The sequence below is a fragment of the Vigna umbellata genome, chromosome 5 (genome assembly GCF_029865625.1).
Source record: "Vigna umbellata cultivar VRB3 chromosome 5, Vumbellata_1.0, whole genome shotgun sequence".
Classification (NCBI taxonomy): Eukaryota; Viridiplantae; Streptophyta; class Magnoliopsida; order Fabales; family Fabaceae; genus Vigna; species Vigna umbellata.
Window position 1 is genome coordinate 59,711,315 of NC_142169.1, and position 22,618 is coordinate 59,733,932.

The following is a 22,618-nucleotide window of genomic DNA, read 5'->3' on the forward strand; positions in this document are numbered from 1 at the left end:
CACGGAGAACCTTTACATTTTACACTTCTCAGTAAACATTCCTAAGCAAGATTTCTGACGGTCGATAATCTGATATTGATAAGGGATAATGTCAGCTGTTCCCCTTCTGTTGAAATAATTCTGCATTATAAGGAAGATTACAGTGCCTGGATCCAACACAGTCAAAATAACTGCAACCAATGACGTGACGCAACATAGAACCTTACATATACATTCATCTATCCAAGGGCTCATGCTGCACGTTATTGATTGAACTGCTGTGTCTTATTGTTGGAAATCCTCTCTATTGAAATTTAACATGATATTGAACCCAGCTCGTTCATCCATAATTTTTTTTAATGATTCATCCATAATTCTTTAACACTAGTATATAGTAGTATCCCGTTCATCCAGTGCCTCCTACCTTAAGCTGCACAGCTATTGTGTTGCTTACGACAGTGTAAAAATCAAGACGAATTGAAGCAGTTCAAATGGTCCATACTTTTATTGGCTACTTGTGAATTTATGGATCTACTGTGCTAAAATGGTTGAATTCATAAAGAGATGTGTCAGGAAACAGCCATCAATGGCAAATTATTATTCATATAAAACAATTTTCGGGTTAAACATAGGCTCACTAACAATGCTATCGATTGTGATACAATCCATGAATTGGCCATCTCATCATATATTATGCTATTAGCCAGCCCCCAAAATGTCCAACAGTAAGTGAATCAGCATGAGGCATCTTTATTATTTCTATGCATTATTTTGACAGTATTTAAAGGCCCCGCTGAGGCAAGGCATCATATAAGAATGAGTAGTCACTGCCAGCGTCTTGAAGAAGTGTAACCCGACCAACGAAGAAAGAAAGTCAGGATACCTGAAATCATATTCTGAAAAATGGAACTATTCTCTGCTCCCTTGTAGAATAGAGAATCCGTGGAGGCATCAACTTTGGCCCTGAGAATGCCATTCTCCCTTTTAAGCTGTGAAATTATATGTTCGACAATAAATATTTTGTGTTATTCTTCATACAGCATTTTTCAGAAGCTTTTAACTTTACTACATGATAAACAGGTTTTAACGTACGGTTGGTTGCAGAGTTTCGAAGAAAAAGGGAAAGATGGTAAATTTTTATTTTTAGAGTAAATGTTATAAAGTGTTTATAAATTTAGGAAAAGACTAAGAAACAAGTTTATTACTCTGTCACTTTCTCCCGTTTTCGCATTTTAACCAAGCCTAGTATCTGGTAAACAAAAAGTGCCCAAAAGGTTGGAAGTGACCGAAACAGTATCTGTTGTAAGAAAAAGATTATCGCACATTTTTGTCTTACCTCGTCAACAGTAGCTGTAAGCTTTTCCATGGCTGCTTGCAGCAAGGATATCATCTGTAAAGTGAGGTCATCTATGTCTGACTCCTCTTCAACAGATGAAAGGTCAAAGAGAATGCCCTCTTGTATGAACAATTCCTCTAGGAACTTCACATCTTCAACATTAAATTTCTCCCTCAACTGTATTAACATAAATTTTATTACGAATTCTAATTAGAAAGGGATTTTACTACAATATTCCCACCTTGTTCAAAACTCTGGCGCTTGACTCGTCATCAGACGGAGAAGCAGCACTAGAACTTGTATCACTTTTTTCTTCACTGTAATTCATGCGAGGCGACGCCTTTATATGTTTCGCCCTGCAATTAGCATTTTAAAATAGAAATTTAATTGGGTGAATATTTATTTTAACTCTTTTCTTCATTAAAGATGGTCATGATTATGTGTAAAGCTTGTCGAAAAAAAGTTCGTGAAAATTAAACAAGATTGGATTTATTTGAATTTTTATTATGGGAAAATTTATCTTCTACCTTAACCAAATTATTTCAACAAAATTCTTATTAGCTTAGGTATAACTCTCATAATGGGTTGGTCCGACGGACTAGTCCAAAAGTTTCTAACTAAACATTAAAGATTTCGTTTTGCACCCCTATAATTTCTTTCGGCATCCCATAAAGATGCAAAACTTTTAGTTTACGGTTGAGTAAATGACTTTTGTGTAATCTATAAGTTTTTTAAACAAGGAAGGATCATAACGGTGGAGACTAAGAGCACTTTTGACTTTTACACCCCCTCAATGAGGCATAGGAAGAAACAGGAAGAAATAGATCTTAACATCATATTAGACTCAAGAAATATAACCTAAATATATTCGAGAGTTGCTCCCTCCACCACCACCAACCGCTCCCTGCACCTCCCCATACCTTATTTGCCCTTCTATAAAACGGATGTCAACATCCGTTTCACCTTCAACGGATGTTGACATCCGTAACATCCATTTACACATTTCATATTTTAGTTTATTATTTTTATTTAAAAGAAAAAAACTTCAACGGATGTGGCCACATCCGTTAACGGATGTGCCACATCCGTTTAATAGATTTTTAAAAAGTTTTTAATTTATTATTTAAATAATAATATATAAATTAAAATAATTATTATTATTTTATTAAATAAAATAAAATTAATTTATAAATAATTAAATAATAATTTTTAAAAAATTAAATAATATTTATATATTAATTTAAAATATAAAAAATTAAAAAACTAAAAATTAAAAAACAAAAAAAGGAAACGGATGTCGCCACATCCGTTAACGGATGTGGCGACGTCCGTTTTAATATATTTATAACAAATTTTTTAATTATTATTTAAATAATAATACATAAATTAAAAGTAATAATAATTATTTTATTAAATAAAATAAAATTAATTTATAAATAATTAAGTAATAATTTTAAAATAATTAAATTATATTTATATATTAATTTAAAACAAAAAAAATAAAAAAACTAAACTAGAAAAAAAAAAAGTAACGGATGTCGCCACATCCGTTAACGGATGTGGCACATCCGTTTTAATATATTTATAATAAATTTTTTAATTATTATTTAAATAATAATACATAAATTAAAATTAATAATAATTATTTTATTAAATAAAATAAAATTAATTTATAAATAATTAAGTAATAATCTTAAAATAATTAAATAATATTTATATATTAATTTAAAACAAAAAAAATAAAAAAACTAAAAACTAAAAAACAAAAAAAAGCAACGGATGTCGCCACATCCGTTAACGGATGTAGCATGTCCGTGGAAGAATTTTTTCTTCAACGGATGTTGACATCCGTTGAAGAAAAGGGGTGGGGTGTGGGATATTTTAAAATATAAAGGATAGTATTGGCATTTTAAAAAAATGTGGTGGTGCAGGAAGTAAAGTGGGGTGGTGTAGGGAGTAAAACCCAATATATTCAGATTTTTTGGCCCAACTCAAACAAACTAATGGTCGACCCACGTGCTTGTAAGTCGACTCAAGTAGTAGGTATAATATTTTTGGGCAAATTCTTACTACACCTCCATATTTTTCATCCTACACATCCATGCATATTAAAATTTTTGCTTTTCCATTTTCAAACTGTACAGACTGAAAATTAAAAATGACTTGTGATTTATACAAAATTAAAAATGACTTCTGATTTATACAAATTGGAAGTCAAAATTAATTTCTGAATAGATTTTTTGGAGTTCGATTGAGTGTATTTCAAAGTTTTTTTTTATAATGAATTTGTTTTTATCATGTTTCAAAAATTTAATTTAATGTCTTATTTGATATTTTATGTTTTGAAACTTTATTTGAGATTTAACTTGCATGTTTGAATGAATTTTTATATTGGACAATAATTAACAAAAATTGTTAGTTGGACCTAATATACATTATCTGGTTGGGTAAAAATTACAGCCCAATAAAAAAATTGAATTGCCATATTTGACAGTCATATTAGTTTGCTGATTTTGACTGTTCTAATTTAGGTCTAGATTAACAAATATTAGTTGGATTAAGTTGAATAAATTGGAAAAATAATACATTATATAAGTTTTTTTAGTCTTTGAAAAACTATGAAAAGAAAAACTCACTAACTCTATTGCTCAATATTTAATAAAAGTATTAGTTTGATTTTTATAATTATTTTTTTACTTTTAAATTAACATGTTAACATTAATTTTAATAATGCTATAAGTTACTATACCTACGATATATATTAAATACTTATATGTCATATATTTAATTCAAGAATAATAAATTATGTCATAACAACATTAGTATATTTATTAAATGTTGATATTACAAATACTAATTTTTTTTAATAAATATAACAAATATGATTCATGTAAAATTAATGTACCTGATTCAACATTCACCGTCTTTACCAATAATATAAATATGTTGTTTACGTGTACTATTGTGATACAAAAGAAATTTCGCATTCCCTTTTTGGAATAAAATTAAAAACCATGTTATCACCTGTATTTCATTATTTAATGTATTAAATATAGAATATAAAATAGACACATTTGTAAAATAATTTTGTAGCCATTTAATAAAAATAAAATCACCACATATATTATTTTTCCTAATAACTAAATGACATAAATAAAATGTTTCCGCTATTTTAATCTAAGAACGTTTATAATATAAACGTCTTAAAAAGATTGTTATGAGTTCTTATTTTATTTAATTGAGTTTTGTTATATTACATTGTTTTTTAATAAAGTTTACAATTAAAATAGTGAGACTTTAAAATAATACACATTTGTACAAATCATTTTACTTCAGTTTTTTTTTTTAAATCAGTTCTCTCAATATATGAAATTATTCTCTAATATTGAAATATAGAATCTTATATAAAAGCTCACCATAGCACATGAGCAAGTAATTTCTTTCAAGAAAATAAAGTTAAAATTAGAACTTTTGTTAAGGAAGCTCTGACATCATTTTAAACATAGCAGATGAAAATAAAGAAAGAAAAGAAAAGAAAATGGCAGTGCCTCAAGATTTCAGGGATGACATACCTTGCACCGAAACGAAGAGTGGACAGACTCTCGGATGCATTAAAAGCGCTGGGTGAGCAACAACAAAGCAATGCAGTTCTAGCATTTCCTCCCTGCGAATAGGAGATACAATGTTTGGGAAACTGATTTCGTGAAAAATGGGTATGTTTTGATAGATTATAAAAAAGGGAGGGTGGACTAACAAGAGCATCCTGAAGAATTCGAGGGAGCTTGGAATCACGATACGGGATATGGCTTGTTTTTCCTTGCAGACCACATGTAAGAGAATTTATTACATTTCCCAGAGCAGACAAGGATTTGTTTATGGTTTTGGCTTCGTCTAGAACTCTTCCCTCTGCTCCTGTTTTCTCCACTTTCTCTGACCCAGCCAAGTCCACTAGAATTAGTTTTCCGAAACTCGTCCTGTTCAAAGTCTCAGTGTTTAAGAATGATTCATAAGCAGATCACATATTTATGGAAGAAGTATGACCTTTTATCTCTGGAAAATTCTTGCTGAATTGTGAATATATAAATGCAGTGACTTCTGCTGCTGGCCATGTTCATTTCTACATGTTTTGTTTAGGATGTTTGCAGAACGCAAGTAACCTTCCTAATTCCTATCACTGCTTTTCCTCCCTCAAGAAAACAGGGAATTTACCCTAATGTGTTATGCCTTTTTTATCAACTAAGAAAGAAAATAACATTAAACAGGCACAAGAAGTACCAAAATACATCGGCCACTACCATGGGTATGGCCATTGTTTTTCCTCCCACATGTACTATGTAGTTTAACTATATATAAAAAATAAAAAGGTATAATAAAAAACTGAACGGTGAGCTAAGAGTCAAAGCAGGATACGGGTCTCACCAACTGTCCGGTTAGCTATCCCCTTCTACAAATTTGAGGTCACAATTAGAAGCCGAAATAATTGTAAAATCATTCAGAAAATGTTGTTCAAGTTGTTTATTCTTACAGACAGGTTTTGCAATGCTTCAACAGGGTCCAGCACAGTAATCTGAATGAAAAACTCAAAAGGTCCCGTTAGTCCTTTATGGCAATAATTGAATAAGAATCACCAATTATTTTCTTTTTTGTTTGTTTTTGGATTAGTGTTTAGACAAATATTATGTAGCATACATAACTACTGAATGATTCCGCTCCACTCTAATTTTTGAATCAGCTCATGGAGAGAGCTTCGCCTAATACTCAATCAAAAGAAATGAGACCTTGCTTCACACTAAAATGTCAAGTCGATTTAACTTTACTTTCTTGAAGCTTAACGGGTGAGTTTGAAATCACATTTCTAATAGGATATAAATATGTGAAAATTTTATTTTACAAATTAAATTTAATTTAATTTGAAGTTGATTTCTTAATAATATTAGAATTTATATTAATAAGGTTTATTGGATCTATTAAACTATTTATAAATACAAAATTTCATACTAAGATGTTAGTCCTTGATGGAAAAAATATGTTAGAAATCTTACATATTTATTACATATAACATATAAGAAAACTAAATTATAACGTAAAAATAAGTGTAAATTTTATCTTATAAATTAACTTTTTGAATGTAGTCGTTAATATTATGTGCCGAGAGATTAAGTACGTAAACTCACGTTTAATCTCTTAATGTTTTGGAAAATAAAATCAATACTGGCATGATGAGCGAAAAGATAAAGTCCACGAGCTAAGAAAATCCTAACCAAATAATCCAATACCCATGCCTCAAAATTTAAATTTTACATGTTAATCATATACATAAGAGCACGTATATAATTGTGAACAGCGAAGTAGTTTCAGATAGAAAGAGTAATCAGAATGGAACAAGATATAAAGTTCCCAAAAAACAGCTCACCTCTGTAACACCGGGCAATAATATTCCTCGCGATTTACTCTCCTTAATTTGTATATTAACTTTTGATAAATCAAATAGGTCCCTACATAAGAGGATAGAGTTATTCTGATGACTATTGAAGAATCCAAATTCACATCAAAACTAGCTTTTCCCAAAGTTAAGAAAATTTCCTACCAGAAAAGCATATAATACGCTCTAAGTACAATGGGAGGGGGGAGGGAATACTTTTTTTTTTCTATTCATACCTCACTTTTTCCATGTAGATTTCAACCTGAACGAATCAGATACAAAATCAGAGACATAATTTACTATAACCAGATGATTTTGTAAGACTGATGTGGTTAAATGAGTAAGTGTCTCAGTACCATTGACAACTTAATCGAATATGTTTTCTTTTCATCAGAAGAATTTAAGGAATCAAAAAGTCCCTCTACAACTCTTGAAAGAAGTCCCTTCTTCTGTTCACCACATTCAAGTATACCAGGTCCCTGCTTCAGAGAAGAAGTCATTTATATTCCTGTATTTGATGTTTTGTAAGATCGTTTTAAGATACTTTTTAGGTGACAATTTTCCACCTCCATACTATATGTCTTCCCAGCTCCAGTCTGCAATTGATTGTAGGAAAACTAAAGCTTTAAGCAATTGGGGTCGAAAGAAAAATGGATTCGTGAATACAGTTGATAAGTTCTGCTGAAAATAAAATTATATATATATATATATATATATATATATATATATATATATATATAAAATAATTACGGTAGTCCCTCGTAATGGAAAACATGTGTAGCATATTTTCTTAAGCCAATAGGCAGTAGAGAAACATATGTGGCATATAATAACAAGACTATATTTACTAACAGGTATGTTTAACAACATTGTAGATTTTGCAAATTGTCGTCGCTAAATATTTAAAAGGGAACTGTCTAGTTTTAGCATCAGGTGCCCTTTCCTTACTTCCAGAGTAGCTAGATTTGAATTCAACACATACACCGTGAAGTAACAGTTCAAATACTTCATGCCTCATCTACACATTTTTCAGTTCTTATTTTCCCCCTTCAAACATAACCAAAATATACTCCAAAAGGGTATTTCTGAGCTAATGCAAGGGATCATATTCAGCGAAGCAAGGGTATTTCTGAGCTAATGCAAGGGATCATATTCAGCGAAGCTCGTACGATGCAATATATTGTAATTTTTCACAACTCTTGATACACGTGTAGATGACATGTTTGAGGAGAAAAACCACATACGATCTCGTATTGTTGATTTTAAAGTTTAACAAAAAGAAGCAAAAAGCTTTTGGCAAACTGGAGACGCGTAATATCTTACCTGGCCGTAAGTGATAATTGTCCCATTGTATCCATCAACAACATCTATTTGGTTTACAGGAATACATACAAAACGAAAGCCTGGTGTCAATAAAAAAACTAAAAAGCAAACTATAATTAAGGGAAGTGTCATTTTCCCGAATTTGATTCTTATGAAACATTCCAAATTTTTAAAATTTGAATGTACGACGTGCAGACGTACACTAGCATTACACGAACTTTAAGGATAATTTTTTTCATATAACCGAAGTTGATAAGCACTATTTGGCCGTGATGAAGCTGTCCTTTCATAAGGAAGCAGAGTCATTCAAATTAAGGAAGATTTCAATCTGCATTGCGTTGACTGATTGACATAAATTTGTAATGAGGATTATGTAGCTGTACCTCTAACCATGGGAAGAGCTAGGAACTGATAGACATCAGCTTGCTCAGACTGTTCGTAGAACACTCTATCAAAGCTAAACACGGATTCTTCATCCTTTTCGTCCTGAAAAAAATTAATTCAAAATTATTTTACTATTTACCGTAATGTGTGATTCACTGAGTTTAATAGAGCAAAAGTGAAAACTAATAGACCCTTAATCTGACGTAAAAAAAACCTTGAAAATGAAAGTTTCGGTATCTCTAGATCGAATGCAAACAGAGTTACTGTCATTTTGCTTCTCTTTTGAGTTCAAAGGCCTAAAGCGTGCGCATACTGTAATATTTGACATGATGCTTTACAGAAAACAGTACTTCGCTGCAGTCGTTGATTTAAACCTGTCAATGGAAGAGATATTAATGCATAAAATAATAAACCAGAGGAATATTTAGAAGCTAGAGAAATTTTAAAACAGATCTGCGTTGTTTTCCAGATAACATCGATCTACAGTCAGGTTTCTCAGTGAGTTAAGGAAAGAAGGAAAACGCTACGTGAATCTCTGCTCCATGAATCGGTCATTGCATCAGGCATTATTCCCTATTTTCGATTCATATTAATTGCATTAGAAGAGATGAATGACCGTAGTGGAATTTCTCGAAGCTTCCTTGTTCCCTAAAATCCTTTTTCAGATGCAGAAATAAATTTGAAAACACATTGAGTCATTAACAGATAAACCTGTTTGGAATGCAACGTCAATGATGATCTCACAATGTTAGACTGATTAGTCATTCTCTTATTCATGAACAATGTAGTAAGAAAAACAATTCGAAAGAATAAAGAACAGTATTCGTCAAAGGGAAAGAGAGAGAACCACCTTTCCCACGGCGATGAACGGAGAGCTTACCAGTAACGAAACGAATTTCGCGTGGTCTTTGATGGCGGGAACAAAGATAATAAGCCAATATCTTCCTTTATACGGGCCTACATCTGGGTCAAGTTTATAATTCAGCTTTTACTCCTTTCACCCCCTAATTAATACCTCAACCCCCATAACTATAATGATAATGACAATGTTTTAATTAGTTTTTTGTTATTAACATGAGATACAGATAATAATCATGGCGTAGAGGAAGCAAAATCTTATAATTTTTATTAGAAACCCATTTATTAAGACTACAACACATTTGTTGTGGAATTATGACTTTACTTGCTTGAATTTGAAAATCATTTTCTTATTCTATGAATTTTATATTCAAAATTATAAAAAAAAGTTGTGCTTGGATATCATTAAAAAATTATTAAAAGGTTAAAAGATATTTAACTAATATGTATTTTAAAAAAATTATTAAACATTAAGTGTTTTAAAAAATGTATTAAACATTAAGTGTTTTAACTAATTACTCATGTGTCGTTAAAAATTAGATGTCGTCGTAAAAATATCAAATTGAAAAAAAAATTGTGAAAATTATGATTATATTGAATATTCAAAAAAGTTAAATTCTACATTAAACAAAGTAAATTAAAATAAAGATAAAAAATGATATTAAGCGTTAAGTAATACATGAATAATAGAAGATTATAATTTAAAATTTATGTTATTTGATGAATTTGATAATAATAACAATAACGTGAGAAGCAACGTGTTGTTGCCTTAAAGCTTCGCATTAAGTGGCGGAAGTTCATAAAACATTGATCCCTTGAAAGAAAAGTAAAGAATCTGAAAGTGGTTCCGTTACTTGGAAGGAAAAACTTGAACATATTCTAAGCACACAGGGACATTACTCTTGCTATCTCTTCAACATCTCTACAGAATTTCTTTGCAGATGGAGCCAGGAGAACTTCATTCAAGCATTTGCCACAAGCTCTATCTTTTCGTAATGAGAACTTTGGCTTCGCAAGCAATGAAGACAGTGACTTTGGGGAGTTCTTCGCATCATGGTTCAAGCGATGAAAAGGAGCAAACCATCGCAAAAGTCTGAATCTCTGCCATCGATTCTGAAACTTGGTTCTCGTTTCAATCAGAAACCAAACTCAATATGTTAATTTCGTTTCTAATGTTGTTAGAATCAGCAGGGTGAGTGAGAGGACTCTTTTTTTCATCTCACATCTTTGTATAAATTTGTCTGTTATTGTCATTTATTTTTATTTCTTTTTTAATCTATTACGTTGAAGATCATAACTAGACTATGTAGCAGTGTTAAAGATGAATTTATAAATAATAGTATTTTTCACTTTCTAAGGTTTTAAATTAGTTGATTTTTATTACTAGATTAGTTGATTGAGTTTCTTTAGACTGTTATTAGGTTTTTATTTAATTTATCATTTTTAAATATTTAGTCTCGCGTAAATATTTAATATACATGTCTCAACTTTAATGGGAGGATTACGAATTAAAAGTTCCACGTTAATTAAAAAAAAGAATAATTTATAATATTTATATGTAATGAAAGTAATCTTAATATTACTATTTTATAAAATTAAATAAACTTTTTAGATTGTATTCATATGTACAATAGGCAAAGATTTAGTTTTCTCATTAGTTATTTTGTCACACGAGTTAAAGAGAAGGTAAAAATAATTGTATAAGATGGTTAGATTTTCTAAAGAATCATCTCATGATACTTTGATATTAATTATCTTAAAATTAGTTATCCCGTGTGTATGCATTTATTAAACTCTTATTTTATAGCAGAATTTAAACCATCTATTTATAGCTGAATATTTGTTAAACTCTCAAAATATGAAAAAATGATCACATTGAAAATTTTAATTAATTGATAATGTGAAATATTTTATTATAAACAATCCCTTTGTATAAGTTACTCACAATGAGTAAGACTAAAATAAGCCGGTCAATTTGACTAATTTTTTTAAGTAAGCTAAAAATTTTGTATTCGACTTTATTATTATGAATTAATGAGTTAGTGGATGGATTCATTTACAAATATTTTATTTTTTTAATTTATTTTGTATTAGTATACTAAAAATGGATTGATTTGATAATTGTTTTTATAATAATAGAATTGAAGTGTTTACTTAAACTAAACATTTAAATTATTTAAAATATTAGTGAACAATATTCTTATATATTATTGATAGTTACGAGTTGACTCACCTTCCATTCAGCTCAAACTTATTTAATTCTTGAATTAAGTGAATTAAGTTTAATTTAATCTCATTTAAAAAAACTAAATTTTTTTCATATCAATTTAACTCAATAAGTTGGGCTGAGTGAGGGATTGAAATTTATTTACACATTTCTAACCATAACAACCCTTATTTACTTATGAAGTCAAAATCATCTAACAAATATTTTCATTCATTAAAACATCTAACAATATATAGGTAAAAAAAAGAGTTCAATTATTGTTGATAAAAAAACAATTTAAATGAATAATGTATGTAACAAAATGAATTAATCCCTAGTAGAAAAACTAATTTGTAAATCAATGAAATAGAAGTTTAAAATTGGGTTTCATAACAAAGTTAGTTTATACTAAAAATATAGGCTTCCTAACACTATTAAGATGCACACACAAAATCCTTTATTTACCTTTGTAAAGTATGCATCTACATATTTAGATCAAGGTGACTTTTTCTTTTTTATTTATTTAACTTTTTATTTGGATAGAAAAAATTAGAATTTTTTAAATACTCAAATCCATTAAATTTAAATTGATTTTATTTCAAAACATTTTTTTATATTTTTTGCTTAGCCAAAGAAATTTAGATTTAATAAATTTTCATTTTCTTGTTTAGATAAAATAATTACATACAAATACAAAATAATTATGTAAATATTGAATAATTGATAAACATTAAAAAAATATAAAAATTGATTATCTATACTTTTAAATAATTTTTTTATTAAAATAATTATTTTATTATTTTATCAAAATTAATAGTTTCTTTAAATTTAATGGGTTTTTTTAAACTTGATTGTTTTTTAAAACTTAACCAATTTTTTATTTATAAAATTATCAATAAAATAAATAAAAATTATTTACAATGAAATTATAAAAATTATTTATATTTAATTTTATAATTATAATAAATAATAATTATTTTTTTATTTTTTTATTATCATAAAAAAAAGTGAATACACATGTTTTTGTAATTAATCTTAATTAATATTATTTTTCAATTAAAATTTATCAAGAGTTTTTAATTGGTATTTGTAGGTATAATTAATTTCTTTTTTATTAACATTTTAATAAGAGATAATTAAAGTATATAAATTTTACGGAGATGCGGGAGAAAAGAAGAAAGATAAGTGTAGGTGTAACATCATTTAAATATAGTTAAAAATATTATTAAGGAAATATCACACCATTAATAAACTATAACAATTAAAAAAAAGAAGGTATATAAATTGTCCGTACACTTATTCAAAACATAATTATAATTCAACTTTTCACATACATAACTTTAATACTAAAATTATATACACATCCACACAAGGGTTCCTTAAAAACACAACCAAAGTAAATTAACTAGAACAAAGCTACACACGTCCACAACTTCGTTGTCCTTGTTGCCTATAGTTTGTTTCATTATATTATCTTTTTTTCTCACACAATCAGGTGATCATTTTTAAAAGAGAAAAGCAAACAACACACAAATAAAACATAAAAAGAGTAAGTTAATATCATAAAAGCACGAAATCATACAATTATAATCATCATATAAAACAATTCATTTCCAAACCAAATCAAACCTAAACATATAGATAAGTTCTATACTTGACCATACGAATATATATATTAATGTGAAACTATGGAAAGTTATACACTTGTAGTGGTGAAACAGCTATCCCCAAGCTACCACACAAGAGTAGTCTGTCTACCACCTATGACAGAAGAATTAAATCATAGACTAGGACCTCGTTTTACTCCTCACCACATAATTCCCTTATCTACCTGAGATGGAGTGGTTATTAGAGCGTCAGGATAACTTTCAATGTTAAGTCCCTACATTAATACATTACTCTAAGAACAACTTTAGGAGTTTTTCCATGAAATTCCCTTCTTATATAACATAGAAAAGCAGGATGCCCGTGACGTGTACGTGTAGGATGAACCAAATCCTCATTGAATTTAATTTTTCCATTATAAGGTGCTCGCACCTGTTCTGCAGTACCCCCTGTGAATACTCCGCCAGTATGAAAAGTTCTTAATGTTAATTGAGTGCCCGGTTCTCCAATGGATTGGCCCGCAATAATACCTACAGCTACACACTTAACTCTATCACAAACTTTACATAGTATTTTCAACATACATACTTTAAAAAGTGTATTTAGATAATTTACAACTTAAGGGCCAAAACAAACATTGGAAAAATCATAGAAGCGAGAAGAATTTCAAAGCAAGTAGATTGGAAAAGAAACCTAATGTTGAGCGGTACGTCCTTGTTTGTCACTGAGCGCCATTCTCCTTGCAAAATTAGCGTCTGAGCGTCAAAGCTCTTGGCTTTCTAGCGCTTGAACACCTCTGACTACTGCTGAGCACCACACTAGAAGTTTAGAAACTTCAAATTTTGACTTATATGCACACAAGACCTATTCAAATGATTTAACTTTTATCTTTGACACTATAATTGACTTGAAAACATATTTATCCTTCATATTTGCTACAAATTGACTCATTTGGTTAATGACTTGGTCGATTAGATCAACCTAACTACCCAAAAACACATACATTAGATTTGATATACTACCAACCAAAATTTAGTGCATCAATTAACTACACAAGTCTTAAATGGCCCAAATGAGCATCAAGTTTTCCCATCTAACCATTCCTTCAAAGTTTTGCCTATCAAAACCCCTCTTTTAAACCAAAACTAGCATACAACACTCCTTTTTCACCACTTTTAATTCTAGAACAATTGTATATCTAATTAAAGTTCAAAACAACAACATTAAAGGTTCAAGCAAGTACCAATTCACAATAATACATAACAATATTCATCAATAGACAACATTCACTCAACAATCATCTCAATTGATAACATATTCAACCAAACATTAATCTCACAACCTATCAAACATACACTCATACTCCTTAAAATAAAATTAAAGAAATTATTAGCTTCCCTTACCTGGTTGGAAAATTCAAACAACTCGAAAAAGAAAACTACTCCTACCACAACTCAAATAACTTTATTTGTACCTACAAACCGTAGTATTTTGATCAAAGTAGACCATTAGGATCACCAATCAACAAGGAACACACAATAACTTTAGGAATACACATACAATAGAGAATCTTCTCACATGCATGAAAAAACTCAGCTTGAAAAAAATAGTGAAAACTAACTAACTTTCTCTATAAAATTGATGGGATGAAGTTGAAGATAATATTATTGCGATCATTTAGGTGCTTCTTAGTAGTCAAATAGATGACTCAAGGATTAAAAAACTTAGAAAACAAAAAGAAAGTCTAGAGAAAAAGTTTTAGAAAGATAATAAGTATTTTAGATAATAAGACGTATTTATAAATTTTTATTTATATTATTAAACTTTTAACATTAAAATAATATAGTATCATTAATTTAAAACACATGTTAATTCTAATATTTCATTTTTTATATAGTAGAAAAAATAAATTAATCTTAAACTAACTTTTATAACAAATGTAATTTTTTTAATAAGTTTGATATTTGAAAATCGCAATTTTGTTTTTTTATAAATTAATGTCTAAATCCAATCGATCCAACTTAATTCATTTCAATTAAAAACGAGTTAACTTAGATTAAAATTAATACAAAAAAAATGTAATGTAATTCACCCAAATATTTTTTAGTAAATTAGACCAATAGCTTCTTGAAATCTTAGCTCATGAACAAACTATAGTAAATTCAGCCAACCATGAATTTGACTAACTTAAGTTGAAATAAAATCTGAAGTATGTAAAGAATCTTACCCACCCCACTATAATAAATTAAAATATTACACCCTTATAATGAAATTTAATCATAAATACAATTTTAAACAAACTATTTCAATTAAAATATTTTGAACAAAATGAATCATACAATCCAAGTTTTGTTTTTATACTGATTTTATATATTTTTCATCACAACATTTATAATATTTAATAAAAGTTCAAGTTCTTTAACATCTCAAAGTTTGCACCCACCTACTACCTTCTTTATTTTTCTTGTCATCACTTGACAAGTTAGAATTGGTTTGATGGTCTGCTTCAGACAATTGGATTAAAAAGAAAGAACCAAGGTAACATAATTAAGAAATAACATAAACATGAAACATTTTTATATTAATAGTCATAAAAATATAAATTTTTATATTATTTTAAGAAAAAGGAAAATAAAAAGTAAATAAAGATAATGTTAAATATAAAAAAATTAGATGTGTGAAATAATGATTACTCAAAACTAAACTGAAGTATCACACTTGACACAACATATCTGTTCTTTGTATGTATCAATAAACTAAAGAAAGAAAAGTGTTATTGAAAATTCGAATTTGACCCGTTTTCCTTCCTCGTTTTATCAGCTGCCAGCTTCTAACAGAAATGTTCAGTTATCAAATCCAACTCTAACACCTGAGTATGTTTAAAATATGAACTTAAAATCAAAATGTTCTACGTTGTTTTATCCAACATCTGTAATAACAGTAATTTTTGTTAACACATATTTATACAACTCACGTTCTCTTTTTTAGAGCATCTTGATTCTCCCAAACTCATCATTTAATGTAAAACCATTTTAACCACAAAACCTATAACCTTTTTCTTTGACAAATAAACTAAAACTAATATTTAAGGACATGTTTAGTATTCTGTTCAGATGGATGCCAAAAAAGAACATTCCAGAGTGACAAATCAAACGTTGTCAAATAACAAAAAAAAAAAAAAATCTGTCTTTGATATTATTATCAATTTTTTTAGCTGGAGCACTATTTATGAAAAAGATGAAAAAGAAAAAAGATAAAGTACTACCAGTGGCTACAGTGGTGATTGCAATAAATAGGAATATATAAAGGGAAATGAAAAGAGGGAGAGAATGGGTGGTAGATCTGGGTGCTTGTTTTGTTCTCCTTCTTTCACTGGGATAAAGATTCAGCCTTTGAGTTCTTACACTTTTCCCTGTTCTTATACTTTTCCCTATTTCTCCTTCACCTTCTCCCCCCACCAAACACACTCACTCTCTTTCCCTAAACTCATGTCTCAGCCTTTATCTCTCAACTCTGCTCCTCTTGCAGAGGCTGACACTGATTCTTCCGCCGCCCCTTCCCTCTTCGATTATCATAGTATCGACCAAAAACTGCTCCAAAACATCGTTTATGATGCTCTTGTCTGGAGCACTCTCAACTGCCTCCTCGTTGGAGATAAATCGGTTCAGGTCAAACTCTGCGACTGTTCTGTTTTCTCTCTGTTACCTGGATTCGGTTCCTTTGCTTTCTGTAACTTTTGTTACTTCTGCTTATCTCACCTTCCAAAAAACTCATCAACATGTGTACAGTTTTCATAGTTTAACAATTTTCTGTACTAATGTTAATGTAATGTAATTGCATGGCTATAAAAGATATAAAATCTTAAAATAACAGAGCAAATTATACTAAAACCATGACAGATTTCTTGAGATTTTATTTTGTATAACGCGTGTTTCTTAGATAACAGGAGTGACTGTAATAAACAGCGAGTGTAATATTTCTCAGAAAGTTAAGAGATTAGTATAAAAATATAAAGGGAAACAGTGTCTGAGAGATTTTGGAGAAAATTTACTGTCTCAGTAAGTGGTATGTTTCATGATTAAAGTTTGACATTAATGATAATAATTTATTATTCATTTATTAGCCTACTTTTTTTCTTAATATTGGTGGGAGATTTCACATGCATTATATAAGTGGGGTCAATTCTCATTTTATGTGATATTGAGTGAAACTTAAACTCGCTTTACAACAGAAATCACACATCAACTTGAGATGAGGTTAAGTAATACATGGAATTAAACCTTGGATTTAAAAATACCGAATAATTTAATTTGTAAAATTATGAAACACCATTTCAATTCTGATGTTACTAAATGGCTATCGTTTTAATCTTGATGTTTATGATATAAGAACTAAATTTGATACAGTGATTTTGGGTACTAAAATGATATTTTGATGTTTACAATCGATGTTGCCTATCATAGAGATCAGCAACAGTTCCTGGTGTAGGCTTGGTGCATCTTCCGCTTTGCTTATTGCCCGGGCCATTTCCTGAAAGTCACTGGAAGCAAGCTTGTGAATTAGCTCCTATTTTTAACGAACTTGTTGATCGGGTGAGTTTGGATGGGAAATTTCTTCAGGAATCTCTATCAAGGTAATGTTTTCGTGTTGTTATATTACGAGGCATCGAATGAGTCAACTTACTTTTGGCACCATGAAAACGGGAGCATAAAGAAAATATATATTATACTACAATTTGATTCTGTAGGGTGAATTTTGACTCATTGTCCAAACTTATGTTGTGTGGGTAAGTTTGATTTTTGGTTCTGCAATGTCTAAATTCGGTCCTACGTGACCCAATTGTTGGAATCGAATAAGTGTGAATTGAAGCTTCACACTGGCTAGGAATAAACAATATATAAGGAGAAAAAACCACAACTTTTTTTATTAAGGTTTTGAGTAGGAAAAGGTGGCTCAGGCAACGAATGTCCTAAGGAATGTTGTTAAGCAGATCCAACACCAATTCTCTCACAATCTTTTTCTTAATAATATGTAATTCTTAACTTAAGTAATTTTTTTAGACTCTTATAGGACTTTCATAAACCTTTTGAAGTACTTTTATACTTTACTATGACAATTGGTTCTTGAATCCTTTTTTCAACTTCACCTTTCAACAATTGCTTCATTTGATGCCACGAGTACTATATTTGCTTGGAATCTTTTGTTCTGTCGTCATACATTTTGTAACTACCTATAGCTGCCTGGATTCTTTTTTCACCTCAGTCTAATTTTTGCCTTTAATAAGATATAATATTATCTGCTCATGTCAATGCAGAACTAAGAACGCAGACGAATTTACCTCCAGACTTTTAGATATTCATTCCCAAATGCTACAGATTAACAAAACAGAGGTAAGTGTATGTTGGTATGAAATCTGTACCACCGAAACTATTAAGAGAGAAACAGTTTTAGTTCATACTCTAATTATTATTCTTTTTAAACTACTAGAATACTTGTAGTTAAGGGAATTTTTCCTGGTATTGATTTTTCTCTTGTCATAATTTTAATAGGATATACGCTTGGCAATAATGCGTTCGGATTATATGGTTGATGATAAGACTAAATCACTTCTGCAAATAGAGATGAACACCATTTCCACTTCATTTGCTTTGATTGGATGTCTTATGACTGGACTTCATAAGTAAGGAATTGCTGTAAATTTCACTTATTGGGCTTTCATCTCTAATTTATAATCTCTTGTTTTTGAGGTCTTTGTTTCATTGTTATGGGTTTGTTTAGGAAAATGTGTAATTTTTTGTTCTCAATAAAGATAAACACACACACGTCTAGGAATACATTTGAAGTTTCAAGTGGTTAGAAATCGATGTATTTGAAGACAAAATATTAACATATAGTCTGTGAATCTTGAAATTATTTACCCGAACTCTAGTGGTAGATTTTTATTTGAAGATAAATTTATCACGTTGATGTGTATCATGGTATTATTTTGTGTTTTCCCAGGAGCTTAATTTCTCAATATGGAAATATCCTTGGACTAGATCCCAATAGGGTTCCTGCCAACAATGCTGTCGATCAATCTGCAGAGGCCTTGGCTAAAGGTTGGAGTGAGTATAACAATCCCAGGTCAGTTTGGAGAAAGAAAATTCCTTTTCACTTTCATTTGCTGTTCTTCTAATACTTTTGGTTCCATGCCATATTTCTGAATGGATCTGTACAGGGCTGCAATTTTGGTCGTGGTTCAGGTTGAAGAACGAAACATGTATGAGCAGCATTATATTTCCGCCCTTCTAAGAGATAAATATCCTTTTCTTATTAGTAATACTTATGATACTAAAGGAACACTCTAGCAATGCAGACTCTGATTTGTATTATTAGGGCTATAAAATGCGATATCAAAGGATACATAGAGATGTTCTGTAAGGAAAACTACCGTACTTTTATGTTCATTACATTTTGGGTTGTAAGAGTTATTTTCCTTAGCTTTATAATACGTATCATATTAAAAGCATAAGGAAAACATTGGCAGAAGTTGATCAGGAAGGGGAAATTCTTCCAGATGGAACACTTTCTGTGTATGTAAACTTTATCTTGAAAATCTGACTTTCTTCTAAAAGTTTTTGGTTTAATTATATTTCATTTCTGACAGTAGAGAAGTATAATTTATTGGAACTTGCAGGGACGGACAACCAATTTCAGTTGTTTACTTCCGGGCTGGCTACACACCAAAAGACTATCCTTCAGAATCAGTGAGATTCATGAATTCAGTCTTTTAGCCGAGAAAAACTGACTTTTCAACATAGGAGCATCTCTATTTGTTTTCTATTGACTATAACTCCTTTTTCAATAATTAGTAAAGAATCAATTCTCTGAACCCAGTATATCTCACTACTATTAGGAAATGATATTGTATTGAAAACTTATATTTGATCCCCCTATCTGGTAACCTGACTTCTTTTATATTACGAAGAAAAGTAATGATGAATACTATTACTTGGGCCCTATAACGTTTGTTTCAAAAGCAAAATTCATTTGAGATTGGTTAGTGTAACAGTTTCTTCTTCATTACATCACAGTGTATAGACTTTCTCTTTCATTTTACTTTTTGTACATCTAGCTCAATTATATCTTAAACCAGCAAAATTTGTTTTACTTTTGTATTTACCTACCTCGTCCTTTCTATTCCATGGATTTTCTCAGCCATAATATTTTTCCTGCTAAAGTTGCATTATTTTTTAACATTAACGAGTTCTTCTGGTTTGGGTATATCTCGCTAAATGTGTAGGAATGGAGGGCTAGGCTACTCATGGAACAATCTTCTGCTATCAAATGTCCTTCAATATCTTATCATTTGGTTGGCACCAAAAAGATTCAACAGGAACTTGCAAAACCTGGTGTGCTTGAGAGGTATCTTCTGATTAATATTCTTATATATTCCAAGTTTATTCCATCCTTTATGCTTCTATAAAGCTGTCGATCAATTCACAGCTTCTATGCCTAAAGGAAAAGTGTAAAATGGAATATTGTAAGTTATTATTGTCTTAAGATTTTATCCTTCAGGGTGCTCTCCAATCAATGCCTTACTTAGTTGGCTAAGCATGATATGATTGTACCCTAAGGCCAATAGGTTTTTGTTATAGACAATAGCCCAGTCGAACTCCATTCCTTAGTATAACAACAAATTGCTCTTTCCTAGCAAATAAGTTGGTCTGTGACTACTTTTTTCATTTTTTCTAATGATATTTTGTTTCTATGGTTGATATCTCTTCCTAAAATCCTTGATTCAAAACCCTAAACAGGTTTGTCGAAAACAAGGACCACGTAGCCAAATTGCGTGCATGTTTTGCAGGGTTGTGGAGTTTGGAAGACTCGGATATTGTTAAAAACGCAATTGAAAATCCAGAGTTATTTGTGATGAAGCCGCAAAGAGAAGGAGGAGGTCTTGTATTAAACTTTGATTCAACACTTCATTAGAAAAAACGCCTGGAAGAGAAACTTACATAACGAAGTGTAATTACTTTTCAGGAAACAACATTTATGGTAATGATCTGAAGGAAAGCCTCCTTAAATTACAGGAAGCTGGTTCTGAAGAAGATGCAGCTTACATCCTCATGCAGAGAATATTTCCAGCCACTTTTCCAGCAATTTTGGTGCGTGATGGTAATTGGAGTACGGGTCATGTGATTGCAGAAGCTGGAATATTTGGTACTTATCTAAGGTACATTGCTCAGCTACATATTTATCATTCTTCTGTGCTTAAATTTGCAAATCCTTGAAACTGATGTACTGAAATTTGCAGGAACAAGGATAAGATTATCTTAAATAAGGAAAGTGGCTATATGGTGCGTACAAAAGTATCATCATCTTATGAAGGTGGAGTTTTACCTGGTTTTGGAGTGGTAGACACTGTATACCTAACTTGATGGAGCCAAGATCACTTCAATTCAAAATATTATGAATGTTTTACATGTATCACCATTAGTTTCCGCACTCCTGATTGTGTTTGTTTCTCTCCTAAAACAGTAAAAGAAGAGAAGATGCATTGTTGTATCTTTTAGCTCTTCCTACGGGATGGTGTCTGCTTATCAAATGTACTCATCTACAACATTAGTTCTAACCAATAAAGTTATTGAACTGTTTTAACCTGTCCTTTTCAATAATTCCTGGTATAGATTATTAAGTCATATAAATTTTGTTTGAACACAATCAAATATTGGTGTATATTAGCCAATTAAAAGCTGTAATATATTTTTTATAAATTTGGTGCAGTAATCTTAAGAGGCATTCAACTATACTAAAAAATGTTAATAAATTGAGAATCCACAGCATTACATATTCAGAAAAATGGTTTGAAGTTAAGTTGTGATGTGACTGCAATAAGATCACTCATTAACCTCTTTTTCTGCATTAAAAGCCATTTTCTAAGATCCAAACAAGCCATTTTAAATGTCATTTTAGTTTTTTTTTTTTATATAAAATCCAAGTTATAGAAAATTGTAACTCGTGTGTTCTTTTTGAAATAAAAATGGTATAAAATATTTTAATTTTTAATTTGCTAATGATTTTATATTAATGAAATATCGCTTGTCATTTTTTAATATTTTTATAAACTGGGTCAATTGAGTAATTTTATTTTTAGTTTTCAAAAATTAGTTGTCTTTTGCTTCTTATCCTGTATTTTTTTTTCTAATTTTGGTTATTGTTATTTTTTCAGTCTGTAAAATATTTATTTATTTAGGTTTTATAATATTCATTTCATTTTGAAGAAAAAAATCAATAAATAGAATATACAAGTAATCCATGTATAGTAAGGACAAAACACAAAATACAAATATTTTGGAGAGTCTAAAATAAAATAAGAAGTAAGAAAAAAAATTATAACAACCAAAAATAAAATATGACTATGTTTCATGAATAAGAAAACATCTTTAAATTTAAACTAAATTCAGTTTTTTAGAGTTCACATAACCAGAAAAAACATACGTGAAAAAAAAAAAACCATTTACGA

General features: G+C 29.8%; 2 protein-coding genes across 2 annotated transcripts; one reads left to right on the forward strand and one right to left on the reverse strand.

Moving 5' to 3' along the window:
• Nucleotides 1–548: 548 nt before the first annotated feature.
• On the reverse strand, nucleotides 549–8,812 carry LOC124824118 (ATP binding microtubule motor family protein). Its single transcript, XM_088114756.1, has 15 exons — nucleotides 8,659–8,812; nucleotides 8,444–8,546; nucleotides 8,061–8,104; nucleotides 7,304–7,333; nucleotides 7,094–7,216; nucleotides 6,974–6,999; nucleotides 6,729–6,810; nucleotides 5,841–5,882; nucleotides 5,726–5,759; nucleotides 5,357–5,432; nucleotides 5,070–5,289; nucleotides 4,888–4,979; nucleotides 1,557–1,671; nucleotides 1,316–1,492; nucleotides 549–968 (listed from the first exon to the last, which is right to left on the reverse strand). The coding sequence occupies exons 1-15, from the start codon at nucleotides 8,770–8,772 to the stop codon at nucleotides 804–806; spliced, it is 1,443 nt and encodes a 480-aa protein (XP_087970882.1). The 5' UTR covers nucleotides 8,773–8,812; the 3' UTR covers nucleotides 549–803.
• A 7,608-nt stretch (nucleotides 8,813–16,420) lies between these two features.
• Nucleotides 16,421–21,753, forward strand: LOC124824151 (glutathione synthetase, chloroplastic-like). The gene is made up of 12 exons (XM_047296532.2): nucleotides 16,421–16,781; nucleotides 17,577–17,746; nucleotides 18,428–18,503; nucleotides 18,663–18,793; nucleotides 19,114–19,236; nucleotides 19,331–19,411; nucleotides 19,605–19,685; nucleotides 19,790–19,859; nucleotides 20,396–20,517; nucleotides 20,910–21,049; nucleotides 21,136–21,328; nucleotides 21,410–21,753. Exons 1-12 carry the CDS (start codon nucleotides 16,443–16,445, stop codon nucleotides 21,531–21,533), a joined length of 1,650 nt encoding a protein of 549 aa, XP_047152488.2. The 5' UTR covers nucleotides 16,421–16,442; the 3' UTR covers nucleotides 21,534–21,753.
• The last annotated feature ends 865 nt before the right edge of the window (nucleotides 21,754–22,618 follow it).